Here is a 24,756-nt window from a genome sequence, read left to right as displayed (position 1 = left end):
CCACATGTTAACCACAACATTTTTTTAACATATCCACTACATAATAATGTGTAAATGCAATGTATCTGTGGTTTGCAGAAACTTACAGTGCCAAAAAATTTCTGGTGATTGGGTTGCAATATCAGTAAATATCCTCATGTACATAATACTCCTATGTACTTGCCACACATGCTCCTCTTATCACATGACTTGGTACAACTTCTCTCTTGTGCACAAAGGGTGGCTACACAAGTATTTACATCATGTGTCTCAGTATATTTGTCAAATGGTCATCGGATTGCAACTTTTTTATATATATTTTTTATACCTTTTTTTGATACCTTTCAGTGTGTTGAGCTATTGTCAGACAGCCCCTTCTTATTCCCAAGTTGTCAAAGGCCAACGCATCGTTGCACCCCTTGGCGTGTGATTTCGACGGCAAAGGAACCCTTTAGTATCTCTGTGAGGCTTTCAACTCCAATGTAAATACATCTGCAGCAAAATTTGACGCTGAGAGCAACTGGTGTAAAGACCGAAAAAGTTTGCACAGGGCAGGAGTAAGGGAGCATGAATGGGTCAAACAAAGCTGGACTTTCATATAGAAGACTGCAGTTTATGTCCTGTGGAAAACAAAAAGTCAGTGTTGTTTTAACGAAACATTATGTGGCTTACATGCCTACGTCCTGTGTTGAACTAACAAGTCAGTAGTATTTTTATGTCACGCTACGCAATTTACATACGCTTGTCGCACACTGACATAACTCATATGACGTATTTATGCCATTTTACAGAAAAAACGTACTTATTTTAAGCCAAAGTGTGATATTTTTTCTAAACCTTACCAAATAGTTTATTTGCCTTAACCTAACCGCATCTGTTTCACAACATTTACCCTGTATTTAAATGTATTTCAGCTGCGTATCATATAGCTACGCTAAAGAGTGTCCTGTACGTCGCAATCATACGACAAAAGGCATGACAAAGCATCAGTATTTGACGACCTGCTAATGAAACAGGTTGCTAATATACACAAATGCCAAGAACACAACGCTGTCAAAAGTATGTGGACACCTGGATATTACACCCACATGTGATAGTTGAACATTCCAAAACCAATTGTCATGAATCATCTTCAGCAACCCTCACTCCACTCACATATGTTGGATGGTGTTGAGGTCAGAGCTCTCTGCACACCAGTGAAGTTTTTCACACCAAACTGGGAAAACCATTTGTTTAAGGAGCTGACTTTGTGCATTAGAGTGTCATCATGTTGCAACAGAAAATACATAAACGTTGAAGGAATACTCTCATCTTAAATAGCATTGTATAATGTAGCAATACGATTTTCCCTCCAAACACACACACAATAATGCAGATAAGCTGGTGGTTCACAGGTGTTGGAGGGTCACGATGGCTCCATTCAGCCGTGTCAGCGTGTGTCAGCCTCCTCGTGGCGTCTGGCTTTCTATCTCATTTCACAAAGTACAATAGCTGCTTAAAAAAACTGAGTGTTTGAGTTGAATAATATTCTGTGGTTGTAGTGAATGACACTGTGTTCTGATGTGGTTTTTGGAGACAGTTGCTCGGGGCGCAGGTGGCATGTGACCTTAATGTGCTTCACACATACACAAATAGATAATGCACAACTTCAAACAGGCACAACCCTCTGCAAGTGCACACACACACACACGGACACACACACACACATGCAAACTGTAACTCACAGATTACATACAGTTTACTGAACTACTTGTTCTGAAGGAGCGATAGCTGCGGTTGAAGTTTTGGGGCTGAGACTAACTCCAGGGACATATTTAGACATCGGTTTTATCTGAAACTCTGTCTGCTTTTTATAAACTTAATATAATCTGCTAGACTGAGGCATGACAGACAAAACCCTGATAGACAAACAGGTGGATCTATGAGTTCAAATATGCATATGCTTCATGGCCAAACGTTGTTCAGCCTCAAACAACTTGATGTTCTGGGAAGGATGGTTAGATTTGCAGAGAAATGAACAGTGATAGGCTGGATTTGGGGCACTGTGTATGAAATGATTCACAGGACATCTTAAAAATTTCAGTTGATATGTCTTGGGTTTTAATATATCCCTCAGCATGAGGGATATCTCCATATTGTCAAATGATGTGTTGGAACAAGCATATGCAGGATGTTTATGTGATATTGCATAATGTGGAAAAACCATTTATTTTAAGGGGGCCCGTTGAGGAGGTTAAAGAGTGTGTTACTTTGGGTCTTACATGCCCTAATAATTAAAGAAATTATGTGTGCATGGATTTGTGTTTCCCTGCTGCATTTAACTCAGTAGGTGGCATATGATATGAGCTTCCAGACAGCGCCTTTGTCTGTGCTTAAAGCCCCTTAAAAGAGACATTGTTAGCGCCTCACTGGACGTTTTGGTCTCTATGGTGACAGAAATGGCAAACTCAACACCTGATTCCCGGGAGCTCACCTGGGCTGCTCTCTCTCATACACACATGCAGTTTCTTCTCTCCACACACACTTGCGCACACACACAAACAGGAAGAAGTACTTAGAAATAAAAACTACAATGTAAATATACATAGAGACCTACATTTAATGTTTTCCTTAAGCAAAAGTGAGTATTATCTGCAAAATGTAATAAAGTATCCAAAGTAGAAGGACTCCGTCTACACAATGGTGCCTTCCTGAGTGCTAAAATACTGATGTGTGAACCTGTAACCAATTATCTATAATGTTATTGCTGCTCCAACTGTCTGATGACTTTATTATTCTGCCTGGTAGTTTAAAGGAATTGTTCAACATTTTTGGAAATATGCTGATTTGCTTTTACACTGAGATAATGAGATGGATATCAGCCACGTGTCTGTGTGTTAATATTCTGTTTCATTTGCACTGGGAAGTCGGACTTTGTGAGTTCCCAGTCAGAACTTTAAACTGGAATGCAGGAAGTCAGATGTCCAACTTGGACAGCCAGAGGAACCTCACCAACCCGACCTCAAAATCCAAGATGGCTACTCATTGCATTAACAGTAGTGAAAGATATAAGCTATGGTAACATACTGTTTATGAGCACTTCTGTCTTATTTGTGTGTCATTAAAACAGTAGCACACACAGCACTGTCCAGCTTTTATCTGTGGACATGTTGCCAAAGTGTTTGTATCACAAACTGGAAAAAATAATGGACGTTGCTACTGTGACATCACCAATTGCTTTGTGGATTCCTGCTTTGAAGCCTTGAGTTTGGCATTTCGGTCATCGCTATCTTGGTTTTTTGGGGCTAGAAGTGACCCTAGTTTGGGGTGAATCTAACTAAGAAGCAGAGGACACTATCTGCAGGCAGCCTATCATTCAAAACAGCTTTGCCCTTTTTGGCTCACCTGTCGAAAGTCTCAAGTGCGCAACCTTTATGGGCCGCACAGTGCAAAAGTAGTGCCGATAATCATCCGGATCATCCAGGCAATTTTATACATAATTTACATACATAATTTTATACTTTTGCTTCATGCACCATTGAGCAGCTCTCATAGAAATAAACGGGTCCCGCGTTCAATGCTGTATCCAGTTCTCTTAATACATCCATGGTGTCTTCTTGCTTCTGGAGCCAGCTTCAAGTGGCCGTTCAAGGAACTGCAGTTTTTGGCACTTTCACAATACCTAATTTTACAGCTCCAGAGGTTGCTGCTTGGTTTATATGCACAAAATTGCTAACAATGACTAACCTAGCTAGAACTGGTATCGGTCATTCCCAGCTCCGTTTTCCAATCTCTTGGGTAATTAAAATGCAGCACAAGTACAGAGCTGGAGTCAGGACGTGGTTAGCTTAGCTAACTGGAAAACTGGAAGCAGGGAAAAAACTCTAACTCTGGTTCATCACTGCATACCATTGCTGCCTCACACTTTATAAAAATAACATTAATGTTATTTTAATGAGTGAACTTGTGGTACCGTGTGGCACACCTTCCCTTAATATTTTGTAGTCTGTTTGGCACAGCTGGGACACGTACCAGTGACAGCGGTATGAAAATGCAAAAGAGAAAGCTGAAGCAGGTTCCACAACATCAGCATTTATTCCAGTTTTTCCTCCCAGCCATTATTGCACTTTTCTTTTTCATTTTGCCAACATCTCTACCTCAACCAAGCTGAATAAGTTTTAGTGACATTTATATTTCTGGCATTCTGGAGTTGTTTTTTTTAAAAATGCACAGATTCATATTGCACCTAAAACACATGGATGGGAGCACACATGATTGGATTATGAAGTTTTATTTGGAGTCGTGGGAGGGGTCGATTCATATGTGACTGTGCTCTATATGTGATTATGCATACGCTATGCAAATAGGCCACTTGATGCCACTCGGCTCTATTGTTGGGAAGGTTAAATGGGGAGCAGTGTGCTGATGGCCGGGGACAGCGCAGATTAATACTGCTGTTCCCATCGTCCTCCTCCTCTTCCCGCCTGCCCCTCCTTCTTCCTCTCTCTTTCTCTTTTGTATGACAAGGGGCAGAGTCAGTTCCTGTGTCATTGTTAGGGATCCATCTGCCCAGTCGTGCACACTCACACACACACACAGACACACACGCAGAGCGGCAGCAGCAATTAAACCTGTTTGACACACTTGACAGAGAGGAGCTTTGGGCTGTGTGTCCGGCACGAGCCATCTGTGAAACAACCACCCACCCACCCACACACACAACACACACAATCATGATGTGTGTGTGTGTGTGTGTGTGTGTGTGTGTGTGTTTGCTGCATTAAATAAATTTCATTCACTAACATTCCCGCAACCCCCCTCTGTTTTTTCTTTTCCTTTTTTCCTATTTGGGCAAGACGATCCTCCGTCCTCCTCCTCTCCTCCTCTTGTGATGGACAGACGAGACAGACCAGTTTAGGGAGGGGATGGATAGATGGATGGATGTGTGGGCCGGTGGATGTAGAGGGAGGACAGAATGGATGGATGGCAGATTGGGGAGCAGACCTTTCATTTATTGTTGCTCCCTGAAGTAGGACACTGGGCCGACAGATAGATAGACAGAGCAGCTGTAATTACTGGTGGCGGCAGCCCCCATCTGAAGATAGTGTATTGATATTGGGCTGTTAACAGGAGATTACCATGTGGATGACTGGGGGTTTGGGCCAGTCTGGGTCTCCACTGTGTACTTTGGGGGCAGCTGATTATGATGATGCCATTGTTCTCTGTGTTCTGCGTTCTTTTTTCTTCTTCTTTTTTTTAAGTGCTCTACTTTCTGCTGTTGGCACGGGAATAGAGGCAGCATGATGGAGTCATATGCTTTTTTTTAACCAGTTTAGCAAAAAAAAAAAAAAAAGGCCCAGATTTTTTGGAAGGAGTTGTTGATTGTCATTCCAGTGTTATGTTTGCACATAGAACACACCAGAATATGATTCTGTAGTTAGGAAATAAAGGTTTTAACTCTTCCAAAACAGACTTGTGAGAAATCCATCCAAACCTGACATGTAGAAATGAATTAAAGAAACAGAGATACCCCTCTTAAAGGCCAGAGGATAATTAGACCGAATCTAAAATGTAGTCTACTCCAATAGATACAAACAAAGAAAGAGAACACCAACACTGAAAGCAGCATAATCCACCACCAATTAACAAGCCGGTGCTGGCAAAAAGAGCAGCAATACATGAAAAGTCACCCCAAAATCCTTTTCTCCTGTAAAAATAGTGCACCATGGGGTCAGAACTGGAAGAGAGTCTGCTCCAGTATTGGACATATTGATACAAAAATTTGAGACCTATGGCAATAGAAGAAGACCCAGCCCAGATTGCAGACTGAGTATGATTTGGCTGAAAAATTAAGCCAACACAGAAGTGCCAAAAACTGCAATTCATTAAGCGGTCACTGGAGGCTACCTCCAGAACCCAGTCAATCCCCATAGACCCCCCTGTTAAAATACCCAACTGTACAGCAGAAATAAACATGTTTACAGCTTGGTACAAAAAAACGTTCTTGGTTCTTATAGCTAATTTCTCCATTCGTGACAACAATACAAGGAGTTAAATTTTGTATAGTTCACCCATTTACATTTTATTAATGCTTAAAGTTATGCATATTTAAGGATGGACTGCTTTGAGTGACATGTTGTCTGCCGATAGTGTACTCAGCTTCTCAGTCAGATCCACCCCTCACTGCACCAGCCTATCACCCAAATATGGTCGTTTCTGGCTCCAAAAAGTGCCGAAGTTGATGCTTCAAAATGTGAGTCCACAAACCATTGGGTGACATCACTGTAGCTATGTCCGTTATCTGTACAATCTATAATTTGGACCGAATCTGATTCTGATTTTAGGTCAGGTCTAAGTTCCAGTGAACTGAATGGAGCTGTTTCACTTTCTTCACTGGCTAGATGCTAGCTGTGTCTGTGTGCTGTTTGGTGCTGAGCAGGTAGAGTGCATCAGGTTCTAGAATTTTTTTGCTGAAACTCTGCCTGCTGTGGCCGAAAACAATGCCATGAGAGTGGTGAGAGTGAACCTGAATAGTGAAGCTGCAGGCTATAAAACCAAAACAATGAGCTGAAAGAAACTATAAAGCTCTGTAGAGCTGATGGGAACTGCACTCAGGTAATAATTCTCTGCGTTTGTCACTACAAGGGACCCATTTCCCATAAAACACAGTCATTTGATCCTTTGTTGATATAAAAATATTGATTACAGCAGCTTTAAAAAATATATTATCTGAAAATAAGGAGCCATAAATTAAAGTCCTTAAACAGACCTGACACCACAATACTGTAAATCCATAATATCCATTTCAGCAGGTGTGTTTTGATGTGTATGTGTGCAGCAATCTCTGTATTATAGGCTTCCTAAATACAGGTTTGCACCTCTCTAGCATCCCAAAGCTTATGTTTAAGCTTTCATATCATTCACTGTAACTGTACTTACCTCACTGTAGGCGGCTTAGTTCACTTGAAAATGGCACATTTCCCTCCACTGGAGTTAAACAAGCCCACTGAACAAACAAACTATAGCTGCAAACACATTGCTGCAGCGGAAAGGGGCATTGTGATCAAAGAGGGTATATTTTATAGTTTAGTTTTTGGGACAGGGTTCTTGTACATTTTAAAGTAAGATAGCATAAATATCATGTAATAGTTTATTAAATATGTCACAGGATTGGCTCTGAACGAGGGAAGGGCTCAGTGTTGTGCCAAGAGACACTACAGCATGGTAGACTATGGCTGACGTGGGTGTGTAAAGTCAACATTACAGTCTGTAGGACACAATCTATAATCTTAGAGACATTGTAGTGTCCGTCACATTGAATGTTTTTCTACTTTACATTGCTCCTGACCATTTTCCAAACCACACAGTAGTCATTTTAATTTTGAATGTGTTTTTCCTATCTTTCAGACGGACATTGTTTGAATTCATTTCACTACAGTATGAAAATTAACTTGAAACTTGCTTGATTTGTGTATTTCCCCATTGTTGTCACTTTGCATGCTAATGCAGCTGAAAGAGTAGATTCATTTGGGAAGTCTCCACTCCATTACCATGCAAAGACAACTTTAAAATACATGAGGCTTGCATTATTTTATTTTTCATTATTGCCAACAAGTCCCATTGGTTCCTTTTTAACATCTCACAAATAGATAGGCCTAGTTTCATTTTTCACGACTTAAGTATTTTCCCAAATCAGCTCAGCTGTGTGTATGTGAAGTTGATATGAGTCTGAATCTGTAGGTTTTAGCAAACATCTCTCAAACAAGAGGAAATCATGCATTTGATGGGAATTCTTTTCAGTTGCAGATGAATCCACATTCAGTGCTTTGTCAAGTGAGTGTTAGTAGCATGTGGGACTGAGTTTAATTAAACTCAATGAATGTTCGTGGTAATAAAGGAACTTGTCGCCCAGTACAGTAGTGTGGCTCATTGATATGTTCAGTGGATTGTGGACAACAATGGAGCTCTATGGTACATCAGAATAAGATGTATCAAGCTTTGGATGCACACATATGTAGCCTGTTATATCACATCCCAATGACATAACAGCAGTCAGTATTTCTGGTGACATACAGACAGTCAGTAGGAAGGTGAGGACCTCACTGGAAAGCCACAGTATTTGTAAGTTGCTCTTCAGAGGCTGAAGTAATTTCCCTATTGGCTTTGAAATTCAGCTTCTGAGTTTGCGCACAGAGGCTTGCGCCGGAGAAAGTAAGAGGCTAACCAGGGGGGGAGACATAGTATTATATACAAATGGCACAATGGAGGAGCGGGATAGTTCCTCCTCGGATGAGACAAGAGTAATGTTTAGTGACTGTTTATTAATATCCATAACGGCAAGGACCTGTTTTACCTAGTTTTGGTGTATCACAGATAGGCAACTTAAGTTCCCCCCCTGTAAAGCGCAGCAGAGTGGTTTGTCCCAGCCCTTGTCAGCCTCTGCCAGCCTCCTCTTGTCAGTGCTCTTCTTAAAATGACGCTAGCAAGCCGACGGCACCAGCGGAGGAGAAGGAGAGGGGACTGAAATGTAGAGCTGGCATCTACTTTCCCACCGTCTTGAGGACGCTTTTATATACATATACACATATAGAGGGCCTTCATGAAGAGCCCCAAGTTATTAACACTATTATTATGTCGGAGGGAGCAGTTGCAGCCTGGTGCTTGCTGTACACAGTTCGTCTATTTATTCCAGTCTGAAGCAGGAATTCAGATAGAAGACTTCCAAGTAGATAGATAGATTAGCTTATCCAAACAAGTGTTTTTTAAAACGTCGGTTTGTTTTTGTCACCCGTTCGCATTTTATAAGCTTTTTTCCCCCTTTTTTGTGGAGAAAGATTGTAAGGTAAAGCCACACGGAAGCAATGTATAATACAGTTTGGACAGCGGAAAAAGCCGGCGAGGAAGGAGACTGGAGGGACGTGATGATGCCCTACTCCACAGAGCTGATATTTTATCTGGAAATGGACCAACCGCCAGGTAAGCAGGCCTGTGACAGCAGAAGCTAATATTGGACATGGGAAGTTAAGCTGGAGCTAGCAGGAGAGGAGAGGAGGTGTCGGGTTTGGTGTCTGTTCAAATTGGTGGAAAGTTTTAAAGCTGCTGCTCACACCCCCCCGACGACATTTGGGTCGGCTTCCTCGAGGGATTTTACGTGTGTCTGCTCATGTACGGAGATATTTGTACGTTTATGGCAGTGAATCATTATTGCCATAGTTTCGACATTAGCTTAGCATTATACCTTTTTTGTTGTTCTGGAGGCAAGCAGGTAACTTGAGCTTGAATAAAACGTTCAGCGGCGTTTTTTCTTGAAATTCAGCTGTGATAACTATCTCTGGCCGCAATGACAACTCTATAAACACATTATGCTCTGTGTGTCCTGCTCTCTGATGCACCCATTGTAGCAGAAATGTTCCTTTGTACGTGTTTGTGCTTATTTGATGCTTTACCACAGTAACTGCAGCTCTCCAGACTTGTACTCGCAGACTCATACTGGAGACAATAGTCCCATATAGTCTGTACACAGAAGCAGCCGAAATCCTCCCCTGGCCATTTAATGTGGTATTATAAATGAAAGGCAAAAATGGCAGACATCGCACCCAGAATCATTTTGGACTAAAACTGCAAAAAGCCCCAGTGCAGTTCATTGTAGACAAACGTGATCCTTGAAGCCAGCAACTCATTCTTGCAAGTACCTGCACGTTTTTATCTGTTATCACTCCAAAATCAAAGTCTAGAAGATACCGCTCCTTTCGAATCATCCCGAAATTAGCTCTGCCCGGTGCCGACAGCGGCAAAGGGGGGATGGGACACAGAGAACAGAAGGACCGGAATAATGAACGAAACCGTGGATAAAAGGTCCCGAGCATTTCATAATCATAACATCATTCACTGACACGCATGTATGCGTATTTGTGCCCCTTTTTACCCAACTGTCACCCAGAATAGAATATGTTTCTTTCATTCATTCCTTCATTCATTCATTCCTCGGCAATTGTGCCTGTGTCATTTGACTCCCACCCCCCTCTTTTCTCCCCTGAATGGATCATGGCGCAGATGTGGGACGTTGTGTTGTTTCCAGGAGGCGCTGTTGAATGCATTTTGCCCGGTAGCTCTGTCCCTTTTCTCCTCCTTTCTTTCCCCCCATTTATCTATTGAGATGTACTATATTCTGCAGCCACCATAAAGTGCAGTATTATGTCTTATCTTTGGCATGTTGCAGCGATGATGCAAAAAAATCCCCTTAGGTTAAGATGCTTTATCAAAGAAAGTATATAACCTTTCTACCACAGTGATTTAAACTATATTCAGGATGTATTTTCACCCGAAGTGAAGTTTGTGTCAGCAAGTAGGAGGAAAAATAATTTCTGCTGCATGCATGGCTACATTTTCTAGTCAGTTCTTTCATCCTGAAATGCAATATTGATTCTTAAATTAGAAGTACATTGAAGTCCAACTGAAGAGGACTGGTGCAATAGCTCCACTTTCCTCTGTCTGCTCATTTAAAGTTAACTCCTCCTTTTTTTCCTCCTGGCTGAACGAGAGAGAAATTGATTCTCGTTCTTTCTTTCTCCCTGTCCGGCGTTTGCTCCTTCTTTGTCTCTCCATCTGACAATCATTGTGTTAGCGCTACAGTAGAGTGAATGGACAGTGCTCCTCAACTCAATGCGTCGGGGATGTGAATGCAACACACTGGCTCTTTGCTGGTGATTCACACACTTAACTGCTGCCGGACCTTGGGTTTTATAGCACCCAGAGCCAGTCATTCATTTAAGCATATATGGGGTCATTGTCAAGGCTAAAAAAAGCGTAATGATAAAAACAAAACTCTGCTATCTTGTGCTGTGCTGCTATCTTATCCCAGCGTAGCAAGCATTTGTGCTCATTCCATGCTGTGAGTAATGCAGTCAGCAGAGACTGATAAATACAAAAAGATGCATTTTGGACTCGTGGAAAATCAGGATTGATTCAAGCTTCTTGATACTGCAGATCGACTTTCTCTGCTCATACCTGCAGCGTGTAGTATGCTTATGTATAGGTCTTTTTGGTGTGTGTGTGTGCCTCACCTCTTTTGCTTGAATGAGCTCACCCTGTCATCCACTCTGCATCTTTTTGTTTAGCACATATATACCCGACTCTCAGCTTGTGTGCTCCTAAACGTATGCAGAGTGTGTATGTGTGCCTTTGTCTTCACATAACTGACATGTAATCTAAAGAGCTACAGGGACAGGAGAAAGGGGCAGAGAGGCTGAAAGAAGAGGGAAAAGTGAGACAACAGCAGAGAAGGAAGGAGGGATGACAAAGGGCTGAGCAGAGAAGTGAAGAGACGTTGGGAGAATAGAAGACGAGCGTCCCGCAGATGTTCATTAGAATATTTATTACACTGGAATTGAAATGTGAAAGCCTCAGTGACAGTTATAGCGTGTGTATCCGTGTGTGTGTGTGTGTGTGTGTGTGTGTGTGTGTTTTGCCTTTGTGTGCGGGGTGATTAGCACAGGTGGAGTGCCACTGCCCCCCCCGGGGGAGGGCAAAGCCTGCGCTTCCACTGGTAACTTTATGTGTGTGTGTGTACACATGCATATGTGGATATGGGGTGCACAATGAGTCTCATCTTTCAATGGAAAATCACTGGGACATTATTGTAAAGGACCATACCAGAGCTTTTTGCATATCTTCACTAAAGTACAGCATATCCCATGTGCTGCACATGACCTCCCAGTTCTCCCCTGTCCCAGGTAGTTTTTATTCACATTTCCCCAGCATGCAAACCAACTTGCAGAAGCTTGAAACTTGCTCTTATATGGCTCTTCATCGCAGTTTATATCATGTCTTCATTTGATTTTGTGACACTGCGCTAATGTAGGGCAGATTTTACAAAGCTGTCTTCACTTTACTGCATTATTATACACCAGTAATGTTACTTTGACAATTAAAGCAGTAAGTAACCAACTAATTGCTCACTATGGGCGATACATGGTCAAAAATGTTATCATCATGTTATGTTTTACAAAATTCTGTTGTCCAAATCAATGATTTGGTGTCAGATGTAATAATTTTGTCACCATGTTCAACAACACCAGTTTAAATATTTGTAAATATAATTTTCTACGTTGTGCTGTATATTTGATAAATGTTATTGCTAATACAGTGATTTATCAGCCCTCCGCTGGTCTAAAATCAGGAGCAGATTATAGTAGATTTTTCCGCATGGGTGCACTCCCCAGCAGAAGGCAAATTACACTGGAGAAGTAGACATTTCAGTTATATTAAATCGAAGTGGTCAAAGAAATCCTTTTGACAGACATGGTGGTTACTGTTGTGGTTTTACTAATTTTTCACATTTTAAACACATTTCAAGTGCATCAAACAGCTACCTTGGAAGTAGAAAGAGCAGTTTAAAAAGTAAAACACTTTTTAAAAAGAGCCAAAGATACCAAACCAGCATTATAGACCTGCTGCTGCTGATATAAATGACAGAAGCCGAGTGCGTCTGGGGCATCATTCATGCACCGCAGAGATGTCAAAGCCTCTTTACATACAGAACGTAATCATCATCTGCAGGATTGGATTGACATGTGGCCCATAAGAGACAAAATGTTTGCTGTCCATATGTGTCACTGAGCGATAAGAGGCTTTTATCAGGGTCATAATCTGAACATAAACAAAACATCATATCGTCCAAAAGCATCGCAGAATACGCATCAAAAAATTCAGTCTTGATCCTGGAGATTTGTTTGACAAAAGAACCCCAACTTGAGGTCCACTTCCTTTAACCGAATCACAGTCTTCATCCACACATAGTTTGCTTGGTTGTCATTAAGATTCGTCTGTTGAAATGATGCTTCAATGTATAGCCAAGCGATGATCATAGAGGGAAATTTAGATTTAAAATCAGTATGACATAAAAGCTGATATGTATTTCAGTATGTTTTTGTCAAATTGTGGAGCTCTCAGAGAAAATGTTGAAGTGTTATTCAACTTAACACAGGCTTCAAATAATTGGACTTAATTAGCAGTACTTATATTAGTGGGCTGGCAATTGTTTGAATGTTTTCAAGGCTGTGTGCTCATATTTTGTAGCAAAATCATGTTGGCAATAATACCAAACATTGTTTGGCTGCAGCTTCTTGAATGTGAGGATTTGCTGCTTTTCTCTGTTTTTTTATCATTGATAATTGAATATCTTAATGTTCTGGACTGCTAGTATGACAAAATCAGATATTTAGGGAGAGCATCTTGGATTTTGATGAGCACCTTTCACTATTTTGTGATGTTTTATGGACTAATTGATTGTTTTATAAATCAGTAAATAAATAGAACAGCTGTTATTTTCAGAAGTAATAACACATAAGATTACAGTGTATATTTAGTTTTCAGATTTGTGTTGAAAGTATAGACTGACGTGGCTGAAATAAACCATGAATGAGTGAATAAATGAGTCTCTTAAAGACACATTCAGCTGCCAGTTGCACTGTGCTCAATAGGACGACCTGTTGATTTAGGGCTCAATGCAGCTCTGCTGTGTGTATGAGTGTGTGGTGTCCCAGAAGGAATTGATATACCACAGCATAACTCCACCCCCCTCCTTTCTTTCTTTCTTTCTTTCTCTGGTCAGGCACGCCCCCCATGCTGCCCCCTGATTGGCCGAGGGGGCGGGCCTCCATGCGGGGATTAGTTAGCGCGTCGTCTGTCTTTTAGGATCAGCCTCGCTCTGCGCTTTTCTTCAGTCTGACTGAGCAGAGAGCAGGAGGAGGAGGTGGCGGCGGAGGAGGAGGTAGAGGTAGAGGAGGAGGAGAGAGAAAGAGAGCACCAGAGAGAGAGAGAAAGAGAGAGGGAGAGAAAGAGAAGGAGGGAGGTGGGAAACAGCTGAGAGACAAGTGACAGCATGCAGCTAACGGAGAGTGTGATGTTGGAGGACGGTAAGAGATGGATTTGGTGTTTTCGTTCATTTTCCTAGTAATGTCTTTCTTGGGCTTCGCTTTTCCCTTTCCAAACTGTATACACTTATTTGTATAGTTTATGAGTTCCACTCTTAATTTTTCTTATTTTTCTCCCCTTGCATGTTGTTGCAGATCCTTCTTATTTGATTCCTCTGACTACACATAGCCTAAAGCTTTCACAGTGTGTGTCATCAGTCTGTTGCTTAGTGTGCTTTTGTACAGTTTTTCAGAAATAGTCCTGCAACAATCAGTTAATCCACAGAAAGTTACATATTCAGCAAAAATGCCAAACACTCTCCAATTTTCGCCTCTTAAATGTGATGATTTGTGATTTTCCTCAGTTTTATATCTTCTCATGTTAATGGTTTTGTATTTTTGACTGTTGGTCAGATAAAAATAGAAATTTCAAGATGTTGTATTTGCCTGTTGTAAATTGTGACTGTCACTATTTTCTGATATTTTATAGACAAATGTAGCCTATGTCTAATATTGCAGTAGTCTGAACTCAGATTGAAAAACTAAGAGTCTTGCACTGTAAAGCATCTCCATGTGTGAGAGGTGCGTGTGTGTGCTTTCAGAGCCGTGACGCTGAAACACACCCACATACTGTAGATGCTCACACACATACCACCTGCAGCTCCGTACTTTGTCCAGATGTAAACTTGTGGAAACAGAACAGATTGAGGAGCAGGTTTCTTTGGAACATTTAATTCATGCCACATGCTTTGAGTTTTGCAGCGTGTGCAGTAATTTCTCTGGTGTGTATATGTGTATGTGTGTGTGTTTGTGTGTATGTGTGTGTGTGTGTGTGTGTGTGTGTGTGTGTGTGTGTGTGTAAACTCTTGTTGCAGTAAAGCTCTTTGTTAACATGCAGTCACTGCTGTGCCACTGATCAGCTGTGTGCACAGGCATGATTTTTAAAGCTTGCTGTTTTAAATGACCGAGGCTCGCATTGATGCTTTGTGTTTGTCAAGTGTGAGTGTTTATCATGTGTGTGTCAGTCCGTGCTGACAGTCATTGTTCGGGGGAGCTGTGGGTTCCTGCCTGCATGTGTGATGACAAGTGATATCGCTGCGTGTGTGTGTGTGTGTGTGTGTACGTGTGTGGCTGAGCGCTGCTCCTTTGTCTGTTGAGGGGGAGGGGGGAGGAAGGAGGGGAGGGAGGCTGCGCTGATGGTCGCCTTTGTTCACGGTCTCTCCTGCTCTCTAGTAGAATTTCATGCCTTAGTTGTGACTGATTTCTCTTAAAGATTTAGAACAGTATAGTTGTGTGATATGAATAGTTTTCATATTTTATGACATTTTTAGATTCTGTCCTCTTTGTTAGGACCGTTGTCATTAATGAGTTTGACTTGTTTTATGCGGGACAGGTGTTAAAAGCAGACTTTGCACAACAGTGTGTTGGAGCGTTTGGCTCCGTAGATGCTGCACGGGTTACTGACTGCTGGTTCTAATGCTTCAAGTGTCTAATGGTCCTTTGCAACAAAGGACTTTGTTGTGTGTGTGTGTTGTGGTCTTGTTCATTGTCTTGTTGTTTCTCATAGTTGTGCTGGTTCTTGGCTGTGTGGATTTAATAGTTATATGCAATTTTGTATAATCGTAAATTACGTATTTCTTGGTTTTCAAAAACAATTTCAGCACATTTATTTACCATTTTATTGACTAATCTAGTAAGCAAAACAATATTTGTGTAATTGCTAATAAAAATAACAATAAGTTGCAGCCCTGGGGACCCACCTTTTGTCCTCTATGATACTGTCCTTTGTGTTGTCCACATACTGCCACACTGCAAACAAACACATACAGAGTACAGTGTGTTTCAGTTATGTCAGAATAGTTGGAGCACAGTTTTTTGCTGTTACTTTTCTTCTGTTATTCTGAAAAGTTTAAATTGTGCAAAAGTATTTATTTATCATGAAGTGGATTTCCACTCTGTCTATCCTTGAAAGTGCACATGGATGTGTATGTGAGAGAGAGAGTCCATAAAGTGCTGACAGAGGGGAACAGTGCAGCTGCAAAATGACAGCTTTGGCTGAAGTAACTGACTGACTAACTGACTGCCGTGGTGACGCGAAAGAGGAGGGAGGAAAAGGACAGGGAGAGAGAGGGAGAGAGAGAGAGGAAAAAGTGAGAAGGACAGCAGGGTTGAAGGAGAACAAAGAGAACAGGAGAGGGAGAAGAGCTGCCACTGTGTTACTACATTCCTCTGAACTGAAACCCATCTGCTCCGTGTGTGTGTGTGTGTGTGTGTGTGTGTGTGTGTGTGTGTGTGTGTGTGTGTGTGTGTGTGCCATTATTTTTTATTAGCGGTCCAACCTCTTTGATGAGGTCTTCTCAGCATGTAGTAAGCAAAAGGTCTGAGGCTGTTTACAGTTACCAATATTAACAGCCCTTTCAGTAAATTCAGTCATAACACGCAGTGTCCTGTAGTGTCAAATCACACTCATTATGGGATGGCAGGTGTAGGTGCTCAGGTAACAAAGAGGATGAGCTACAGTGGAGTTTCTTTGTATGGGAATTTAAATAGCAAAAAACGACTCCAAACATTTTCTGTGCAGTTGTGACAAAATAACACACTTTGCATTAGCTATTTTTTAGTGCTTTTTGACAAGTTATACAAACAGAATATATACAGTAAATGCTGCACATTGATGTCCAAACCAGAGCTAAAACAGAGGGAAAATGGGATTTAAATTTCAGTTCAGTTCACCCAGTGGTCCTGAGTGAACTGACTTGTTATTATTCGTTTAGGATAGTGAGTTATGACCATGTTACTTCACATACACGGAGATCATATAGGGTCATCATTCCTCCAGCTGTATTCAGCTCTCCCTGTGCATTGTGGGAATTCCCCCGTCTGTTTCTGTCAACCATGTGTGCGTGTCATCTGGTAATTTGTGAGGCCAGAATGTTCCGGGACGCTCCAGCTAAAGGAGAACGCTCCTCCGGTGGCTTTTCAGGGTACATTCATCAGCGGACTTTCCCTCTTTTAAAGGACACCGTCCACATCAGTCCTCTGTGTGTGTGTGTGTGTGTGTGTGTGTGTGTGTGTGTGTGTGTGTGTAAACTGATTTGTGATGTAGGAGCTCTCCAGTAATTACACCGCTGTTCCTTAAACTGTATCCAGATGTGCCTGGAGACTTGTAAACCTTGGTCTGCTCCAATACATTTGTGTGTGTGTGTGTGTGTGTGTGTGTGTGTGTGTTTTGGTATTGTGGGTCATATTCCAGCTAGCTCTGTTTGGCACACAGGATGGCAGCAAACACAAGAGCTTCTGTTTGTTAGGCTGTTAGCATTCACTCAGGCTGGATTTACCTTCAGCTCTGCTTTGGTTGATATTATCCTAACTTAAAGTTGCAATCTGTGATTTAAATGTAACAAAACAACAAAAAACCAGAAGCTGAAATACAAATTTCTGCCAGATTTCTAATAGTATCTGCTGTGATAACAACTCCAGAAGATTGACATTAGGTTTCCCTACAGCAGCTCAGTGGGAGGATGAGTTCAAAGACGAGGGAAACTCTATGAAAACAAGAGTGTTGGCAGTCATAACTAACTTCCTTCTCCCTCCTCAGGACCTAAAATCTCTTGCAGGCAGGCAGTAACTTTAACTATGCTTTAAGACTACTGAGTGTGTGTGTGTGTGATAAATATGATCCAGAGTTAAAACCAGAAGCTGAAATACAAATTTCTGCCAGATTTCTAATAGTATCTGCTGTACAATAGAAGATTGCTGCATTTGTGTGGAGATATAAATACAGCTCCTGTGTTATAATTTGCATATGAATTATGTCTGCATGTTTGGGGATGAATGGAAAAAAAAATCTTTTTGTGGTGCAATTGTCTGTGTATGTGGTCGCACAAAGCAAAGTTTCTAAAGTAATGAACTATCTGAAGAGTTTTAACTTGAGTAGTGCAGCAATGCTTCGCTTCCTTTCCATCTGCAGTCATGGACCTAAAATCTCTGCTGCAGAGCTGGCAGGCAGTTAACTTGTATGTATACTCTTTTTAATGGTGTGTGTGTCTTGAGTAGTGCAGCAATGCTTCGCTTCCTTTCCATCTGCAGTCATGGATGGTTGAACTTTGCTGCAGAGCTGGAGAAAACACAAAAAGAGGCCCAGTTACACGTTGTATGTATACCAACTCTTTTTAATGGTAACATATTGTCTTTTTCTCTCCTCTAGCTCTTCCTCCCAAGCCAGCAAAGCCGCAGCAGCCCTCATCAGTCGGGGTGGGGGGAGGCAGCAGCAATGGCACCAAGGATGGAGGAGCAGGAGGCTCACTGCAAGAGGCTGAGTGGTACTGGGGTGACATATCCAGGTAATACAGACTTACTTGTGTCTTAAGACAGCCATTCATACTCACGTTCACACCTGCAGACAATACAAAGTCATCAGTTAACCTAACCTGTGTGTCTTTGGACCGTGGGACGAAGCTAAGAAAACATGCAACATGCAAACTTCACACAGAACAGCCCCACCCGGCCAGTGGGTTAAAATCCTAAATAGGCTTGCTATGAGGTGACAGCGGTAACCACTGTACCACTGTTACGCCCCAGTTATCACAGATCCTTTTTGAAAAACTGTAATTATCCAAAGAATTATTTTTAACTCGAAATTATTGATATTAAGTGTTACTGATTTTATCAATAGTGACATTTGTCTCAAAAATCTAGTATAAGTTGAGCTCTACCTTAGATACTTATTGTATGGAAAAGTATGTCAAAATGGTATTTACGATGGGGAGGTACATAGTCATAATGTAGTATTTAGTAAGTACTTTAAATATAAGATAATATTTTCTTGTTTTTAAGTGTCAGCATCAGCAGCACATAAAAGAACGGCTTTGATCAACTTGGGAACAGAGATCCTTTTCATAAAATCTGTATTTTTCTTTGTGTAAATCTGAAAAGTGATGAGTGTTGTGTTTAGGCGTTTGTCACTGCCTTACCTTCCTAAGTGCAGGTTAGCTCTCAGCCACAATCCACACATACTCAGATGATAACCACACCTACAGTGCAGACAGCCAGTCTGCCACCTTTAACACACACACACACTCATCCAGAGCAGTTATGCTGCTGGCTGGGACCAGTCCATCCAGTCACTCTATATCATTTAATTGACGCACTGTTTACTTTGAGGTGTGCGGCTGCGGGGAAAGCCCTCATCGCCTGCCACTGATAATTGGAGGCAGACCTTTCAAATGAACACCATCTGTACACAAATCACTCAACCAACTCTATTCTCTTTTTGTTTTGTCTTCAGGGAGGAGGTGAATGATAAGCTCAGAGACATGCCTGATGGGACCTTCCTGGTACGGGATGCTTCCACCAAGATGCAGGGCGACTACACACTCACACTGAGGTAAAGTTTTAGTTAAGTTTGTATCGGAGTCATGAATGGAGTGTGTTTAAAACCGCAAGGGGATTTATGGAGGCTTGGGGGAGTGGTAGATTACTTCTTCTGCTCCACTTTTATGCAGCCATCCCTCTAGTTAACTACAGATTGAGGGAAATCATGTGTTGCGAAGCATTTTGCCCACGCAGCATCCTGGTAAATTGGAGCAAATCACCCACTGCCCTGGAAATAAAGTGCTTGAGGGGGAACTGAGCCTGAACTAGAAGCTGCTAAAGTGTGAATATTAAGGAGAATCCATCTATTTTGGGATGCATTTTCAGCATGTTTTACTATAGAGGTTTGAATATGGTGTCGATATGTACTCATATTCTTGCTCATATCCTTTTTTTCCCCTCATGTTCAGGAAAGGGGGAAACAACAAGCTGATAAAGATCTACCATCGGGACGGGAAGTACGGCTTCTCTGACCCCCTGACCTTCAGCTCGGTGGTGGAGCTCATCAGCCACTACAGACACGAGTCTCTGGCTCAGTACAATACCAAGCTGGACGTGAAACTCATGTACCCCATCTCCCGCTTCCAGCAGGTCTGTGTACACGATTATATGCATGAAATATTTTCACCTACACAAATTCATCCAACAAGATACACAAGACTGTTGTATTGTTATGACTTTTAAAGGAAAATTCAGGGTCTTTACAGGCTGGATTAGCTATATTGAAGAAAAACCAGGACTTGTTGCTGTGAGCTTGTGTCCGTGGACTGACGTCCATGGTTTTTGAAAAAGAGGTGTGATGTATAGGTATACTGTAGTTTTGTGCACAGGTAATTTAACAATGCAGTGGATGACTTTAAGGGACCGATCAGGTGTGTTCACTTTTGTTTACTTTTCCAAATTAGTGGTTTAGAGTATTTGATTTAACTGCATTTGTTTAAAACCTGTCTGGTAGCTTATATTGAAATTATTTGGAGGCTGTGTCCTCTGGTGTTGGCACATCTCCTGGTCTGTGGTGATACAAATGCGATCGTCAGCAGTAGGGGAGAAATGCTAAAAATACAAAATTTTCCTTTGAAAGTTTTGTCACTTCTCGATCTTGAGGATAAAACTCCCTCTTCCTAATTTTTCTATCATATTACTACATTTACCACACCTTTCCAACCAGTCTCCTCTTTAACCTCCCACCCCCACGTCCTGCATACCCGGTGGCTCTTGCTGGGTGTTTCCACTCCAAACTGCAGCGGCAGCAAGATCTCCGCTCGCTGAAATATTGCCCCGTTTGCCGGCCCAGTGCCACACTCCCTAAATAATTGCACACATCGGCGGTGTCAAAGGGCCGTTGTTACATTTATTCCCTTTCTCCCTTGTTCCACTCGTTTGCCAGGCGAGTCATTACTCAGAGCGATGCAACATCTCCAAGCGTGCACACCTTGCCATGCACCCAGGGCATTGTGGGTGGTTAATTAACGAGCCTGTTCAGGAGTCACCCTCGCTAAGCAGAATCAGGGGTGAAGGGAGCAAGCACGCACATGCACTTTTTCCTGCGTCCCTAATTACAAATAGCTCTTCACTCTCATGTCTCACACTCACGCATGCAGCCTATTTTTTCTCTTCCTGATTTGGGTGTCTGTGCACTACTTTGTCTCTAAGGCTTTTCATTTCTCTTCCTTAAACCTTCAGGACCAGCTGGTAAAGGAGGATAATATTGACGCCGTGGGGAAGAAGTTGCAGGAATACCACAATCAGTACCAGGAGAAGAGCAAAGAGTACGACAGACTGTACGAGGAATACACCAAGACATCGCAGGTACACTTGCACTTACTCATTATGACGTTTTTATAGTTTTAACAGGGAAAAAAAACACATTTTCCATCCTGCCCTCTCGCTAACCTCCTCTTCTCTCCCCCCTCAGGAGATCCAGATGAAGCGGACGGCGATCGAAGCCTTCAATGAGACCATCAAGATCTTCGAGGAGCAGTGCCACACGCAGGAGCGCTACAGCAAGGACTACATCGAGCGCTTCCGGCGCGAGGGCAATGACAAGGAGATTGAGAGGATCATGATGAACTACGAGAAGCTCAAGTCTCGGCTCGGAGAGATTCACGACAGCAAGGTGCGGCTGGAGCAGGACCTGAAGACACAAGCCATGGACAACCGAGAGACAGACAAAAAGATGAACAGCCTGAAGCCCGATCTCATACAGCTCCGCAAGATCAGGGACCAGTATCTAGTGTAAGTGCTGAAGACATGATTGATTATTACCACAGCAGGCAGGCAGACATGGGACCTGGGTTGAACTTCTGGTTCAGCTCAGGTCTCCTGGCACATGTCAAAGTCAGCCGTGTGAGTCTGAAAGGGGAAGAATTTTTCCAGTTTACTTGGAAACCCTGCTGTCATGCTGTCCTCAGAAAAGGTACATACATAGGATATGAAAACATCCAAGCTGTTGAGCATGTACACATCAGCTCTAACCAACTGTTTTTGGGAGTTATAATTTTGTGTTACACACACTTAATCTACACCTAGGAGTATATATTTGCCTGAATTAGCTGAAATATCTGACAAATCAAGCCACTTAATGACAGTAATTATCACATAAGATATGACAGAGGTCGATAACACAGTGTATCATCCCATTACCCAGAGGACATTTTAGTCCCAAGGCCCAAAATAAACAGACGTTCCATGACTGTCACACTGCTCAATTAGAAACTTGTGTTTTCCCTTACTAAGGGTTCAGCCAGAGACTTCCTGCTGCATTTCTAGGAACAAGTCGAACAGAATTTCAGCAGAGCTGGCCTCATTCTTTGAGGACATTTGTTGGAGGCTCGCTGATTTGGTGTCTGTCCAGTCTTATGTTTGTTTGCTGCATCATAAACAATGTTGTAAATGAAACGAGCCTTTCAAACTGATCCTAGTAGTAACAGTTCTCTCTCCCTCTTTAGCTGGCTCAATCACAAAGGAGTTCGTCAGAAACGAATTAACGACTGGCTGGGAATCAAGAACGAGAACACTGACGAGTGAGTTTCTACTTTTGAGTTTTTCTTCCTTTGCTCTGCCAAACCTTCCACTGAAGATACAAATAAAGGGGTTAACACCATTACTGTACATATGTCTACACGCACAGAGCAACTGCTACATTACTTTAAATCTGTCCTTATTTAAAGGTCGGAGAATAAATAAAGTTACCCATGTTCATCATGTGTCTCTTGTTGTGTAACTGTCTGTGTGGGTGCAGAGGCTACTTTGTGAGCGAGGAGGATGAGAACTTGCCTCATTACGACGAGAAGAGCTGGTTCGTCGGGGACCTGAACAGGACGCAGGCGGAGGAGCTGCTCATTGGGAAGCCAGATGGAGCATTCCTCATCCGAGAGAGCAGCAAAAAGGGCTGCTACGCTTGCTCTGTAAAGTGAGTATGCACAAGACATGATTTGAGCGATGTGCACCTGAAGTGTCAAAACTATTTCCACTTTTTGAGATGTTACATCATACACAGTAACATACACATTTCGAGTGTAGAAGTACACAAGATGTCGTACAGCTTTTTGTAATATTTTGTTTTCCTTCATTTACGTGAACTGTCATTGATTGTCAGCCGTTAAGAGACATGTATGAATCATTGTTCTTCTTAACAGTGATGTTTACCATTAATTACCATTAGCCCGAGGTTAGTAGGTCAAATAAAATGACTATTTTACAACTGTTGTAACTTTGTAACTCAAAACACTCTGAGGAGCATTGCAGTTTCATTCTAGGAAATAATAGAACAAAGGCAGTTTGAGGAAATAATCTGAAAATGTGGAAGGAAAACATTTGAATGGTATTATAAAGTGTGTCTGTACATGATTGACTGGAAGCATTAGATTTTGTTAACCGACAGGAATCCCTCCTGAATGATTTTTAAATTCCTGACCAGCCAGCTCGACTAGATCTGTCCTCTCTGTGTCCTCAGTGTTGAAGGTGAAGTGAAGCACTGCGTCATCTACAGCACACCCCGCGGCTTCGGCTTCGCTGAGCCCTACAACCTGTACAGCAGCCTGAAGGACCTGGTGCTCCACTACCACCAGACCTCCCTGGTGCAGCACAACGACTCGCTCAACGTGCGCCTCGCATACCCCGTCTACGCACAGATGCCCTCCGGACGCAGATGAACCCCACCCACCAGGCCACACCCCCACATAGACATCAAACCAACCCCCTCTTGGGGAAGGGAGAACGGGGAAAGTGAAGGAAGGAAGGAGGGAGGGGGGATTGGTTGAAATACAAAGCAACCCCAACACCAGACCCGATAAAGATAGAAACGCTTGCTGCAACACACACGTCAGCCACCTTGGAGTTATATATTTTTACAAGAACAATTTCGGAGGGCATTCTTTCTAAAGACTGCTTGATTTGCACAAGGAAGTTTTAAATGTTTGTGAATGTGAAAAAAAAATAAGCGACTGAAGGAAGGAAGGAAAGAAGGAAACGAAGTAGGAGACTTCAGAGTTTCAGGTTGACCCCGCTGCTACCTAAACTCCAGCTCAGACTTTTTACCAGAAACTCAAAAACCACGCAAATGACGACGAAGACGACAACAAAACATTCCCATTTGAAATCTTTTTCTTTTTTTTTTCGTTATTTTTATTTTACACCTCAGATGGTTATATTAAGACGTTTCTGTTTTCTGGAGTCGTTTTCATGTTTCCGATGTTTCCTTTGGTTTCTCGTAGCTTTGTTTGTGGTAAATGCAAGAGGAGATGATGTCAAGTGTCTGTTCTGTCCCTCTCCGTACGAAAAGCAAAAATAATGTAGCATAACGAGACAACGAACACTTGTTTTATGAAGTGTTCCTCCATGTAGACTGCTGCTGAAGGGTTTAGGGGGAGGGTGGGGGAGTCGAGGGGGGAGGGTGGGGCACAAGCGACACATACAGTTTTGTAGTCTTAAAAGAAGGACAAAAGGCTTGCTTTTATACTAACTGTAGAGGGGATTTTTTGTATTACTTTTGCTTTGCTGGAACATAGTTTTTGTCCTCTTTTTGCCAATGTGTAAATGGCAATGTCACAGATCAGAACCAGAGACCAAAGTTGGTGTGGAGAGGGAGGGGAAGGGAAGGGGGAGGGCAGAGAGTCAGTGTGTGTTTCTTAGGGGGTTTTTTTTCTCTTTCTTTTTGTGAATGGAGAAAGGAATGAAGAAAAGCAAACGAATGGTGTGTTTGAGACCACACATAAAACTGAGTTTTGGGCCACGTACTTGTGCACCAAATAGCCTTTTTGGAAAACCAAATGGTACGTAAACAGAAACGCCAGGACCTTCTGTAAATACAGATGGCCAAGTAAGAAGCACTTAGACGAGTCCCATGTGTGGCCTCAGCACTCTGTACCTTACTCTGTGACTCACTCACCCAGCTTTCCCTGGGTAAGTCAGTGGTGAAAAGTCAAAAATAAAGCTAAAATTATCAGTTGACTAATTAGTCAGTCAGCCAACAGAAGAATAATTGGCACCTAAAATGATTCAGACTTTTAAA

The 24,756-nt window shown here is 42.2% G+C and overlaps 1 protein-coding gene across 4 annotated transcripts in view; it reads left to right on the top strand.

Moving 5' to 3' along the window:
* Positions 1-24,123, top strand: part of pik3r3b (phosphoinositide-3-kinase, regulatory subunit 3b (gamma)) — a 293,170-nt gene extending 269,047 nt beyond the window's left edge. The window contains exons 1-9 of one of the 4 annotated variants that reach the window (XM_049587073.1): positions 8,436-8,934; positions 18,079-18,214; positions 19,159-19,257; positions 19,655-19,835; positions 20,928-21,053; positions 21,160-21,479; positions 22,193-22,267; positions 22,486-22,656; positions 23,200-24,121. In XM_049587073.1, coding sequence (XP_049443030.1) covers positions 8,820-8,934; positions 18,079-18,214; positions 19,159-19,257; positions 19,655-19,835; positions 20,928-21,053; positions 21,160-21,479; positions 22,193-22,267; positions 22,486-22,656; positions 23,200-23,398 — 1,422 coding nt within the window. In that variant the 5' untranslated portion in view covers positions 8,436-8,819 and the 3' untranslated portion in view covers positions 23,399-24,121. Of the gene's footprint in view, positions 1-8,435; positions 8,935-13,677; positions 13,875-18,078; positions 18,215-19,158; positions 19,258-19,654; positions 19,836-20,927; positions 21,054-21,159; positions 21,480-22,192; positions 22,268-22,485; positions 22,657-23,199 lie in introns of those variants that run through there. The other 3 variants (XM_049587074.1, XM_049587072.1, XM_049587071.1) reach the window with 3 other exon arrangements.
* The last annotated feature ends 633 nt before the right edge of the window (positions 24,124-24,756 follow it).

This window comes from Epinephelus fuscoguttatus, linkage group LG10 (assembly GCF_011397635.1).
Source record: "Epinephelus fuscoguttatus linkage group LG10, E.fuscoguttatus.final_Chr_v1".
Taxonomy (NCBI): domain Eukaryota; kingdom Metazoa; phylum Chordata; class Actinopteri; order Perciformes; family Serranidae; genus Epinephelus; species Epinephelus fuscoguttatus.
This window is presented reverse-complemented; position numbering and strand designations above follow the sequence as displayed.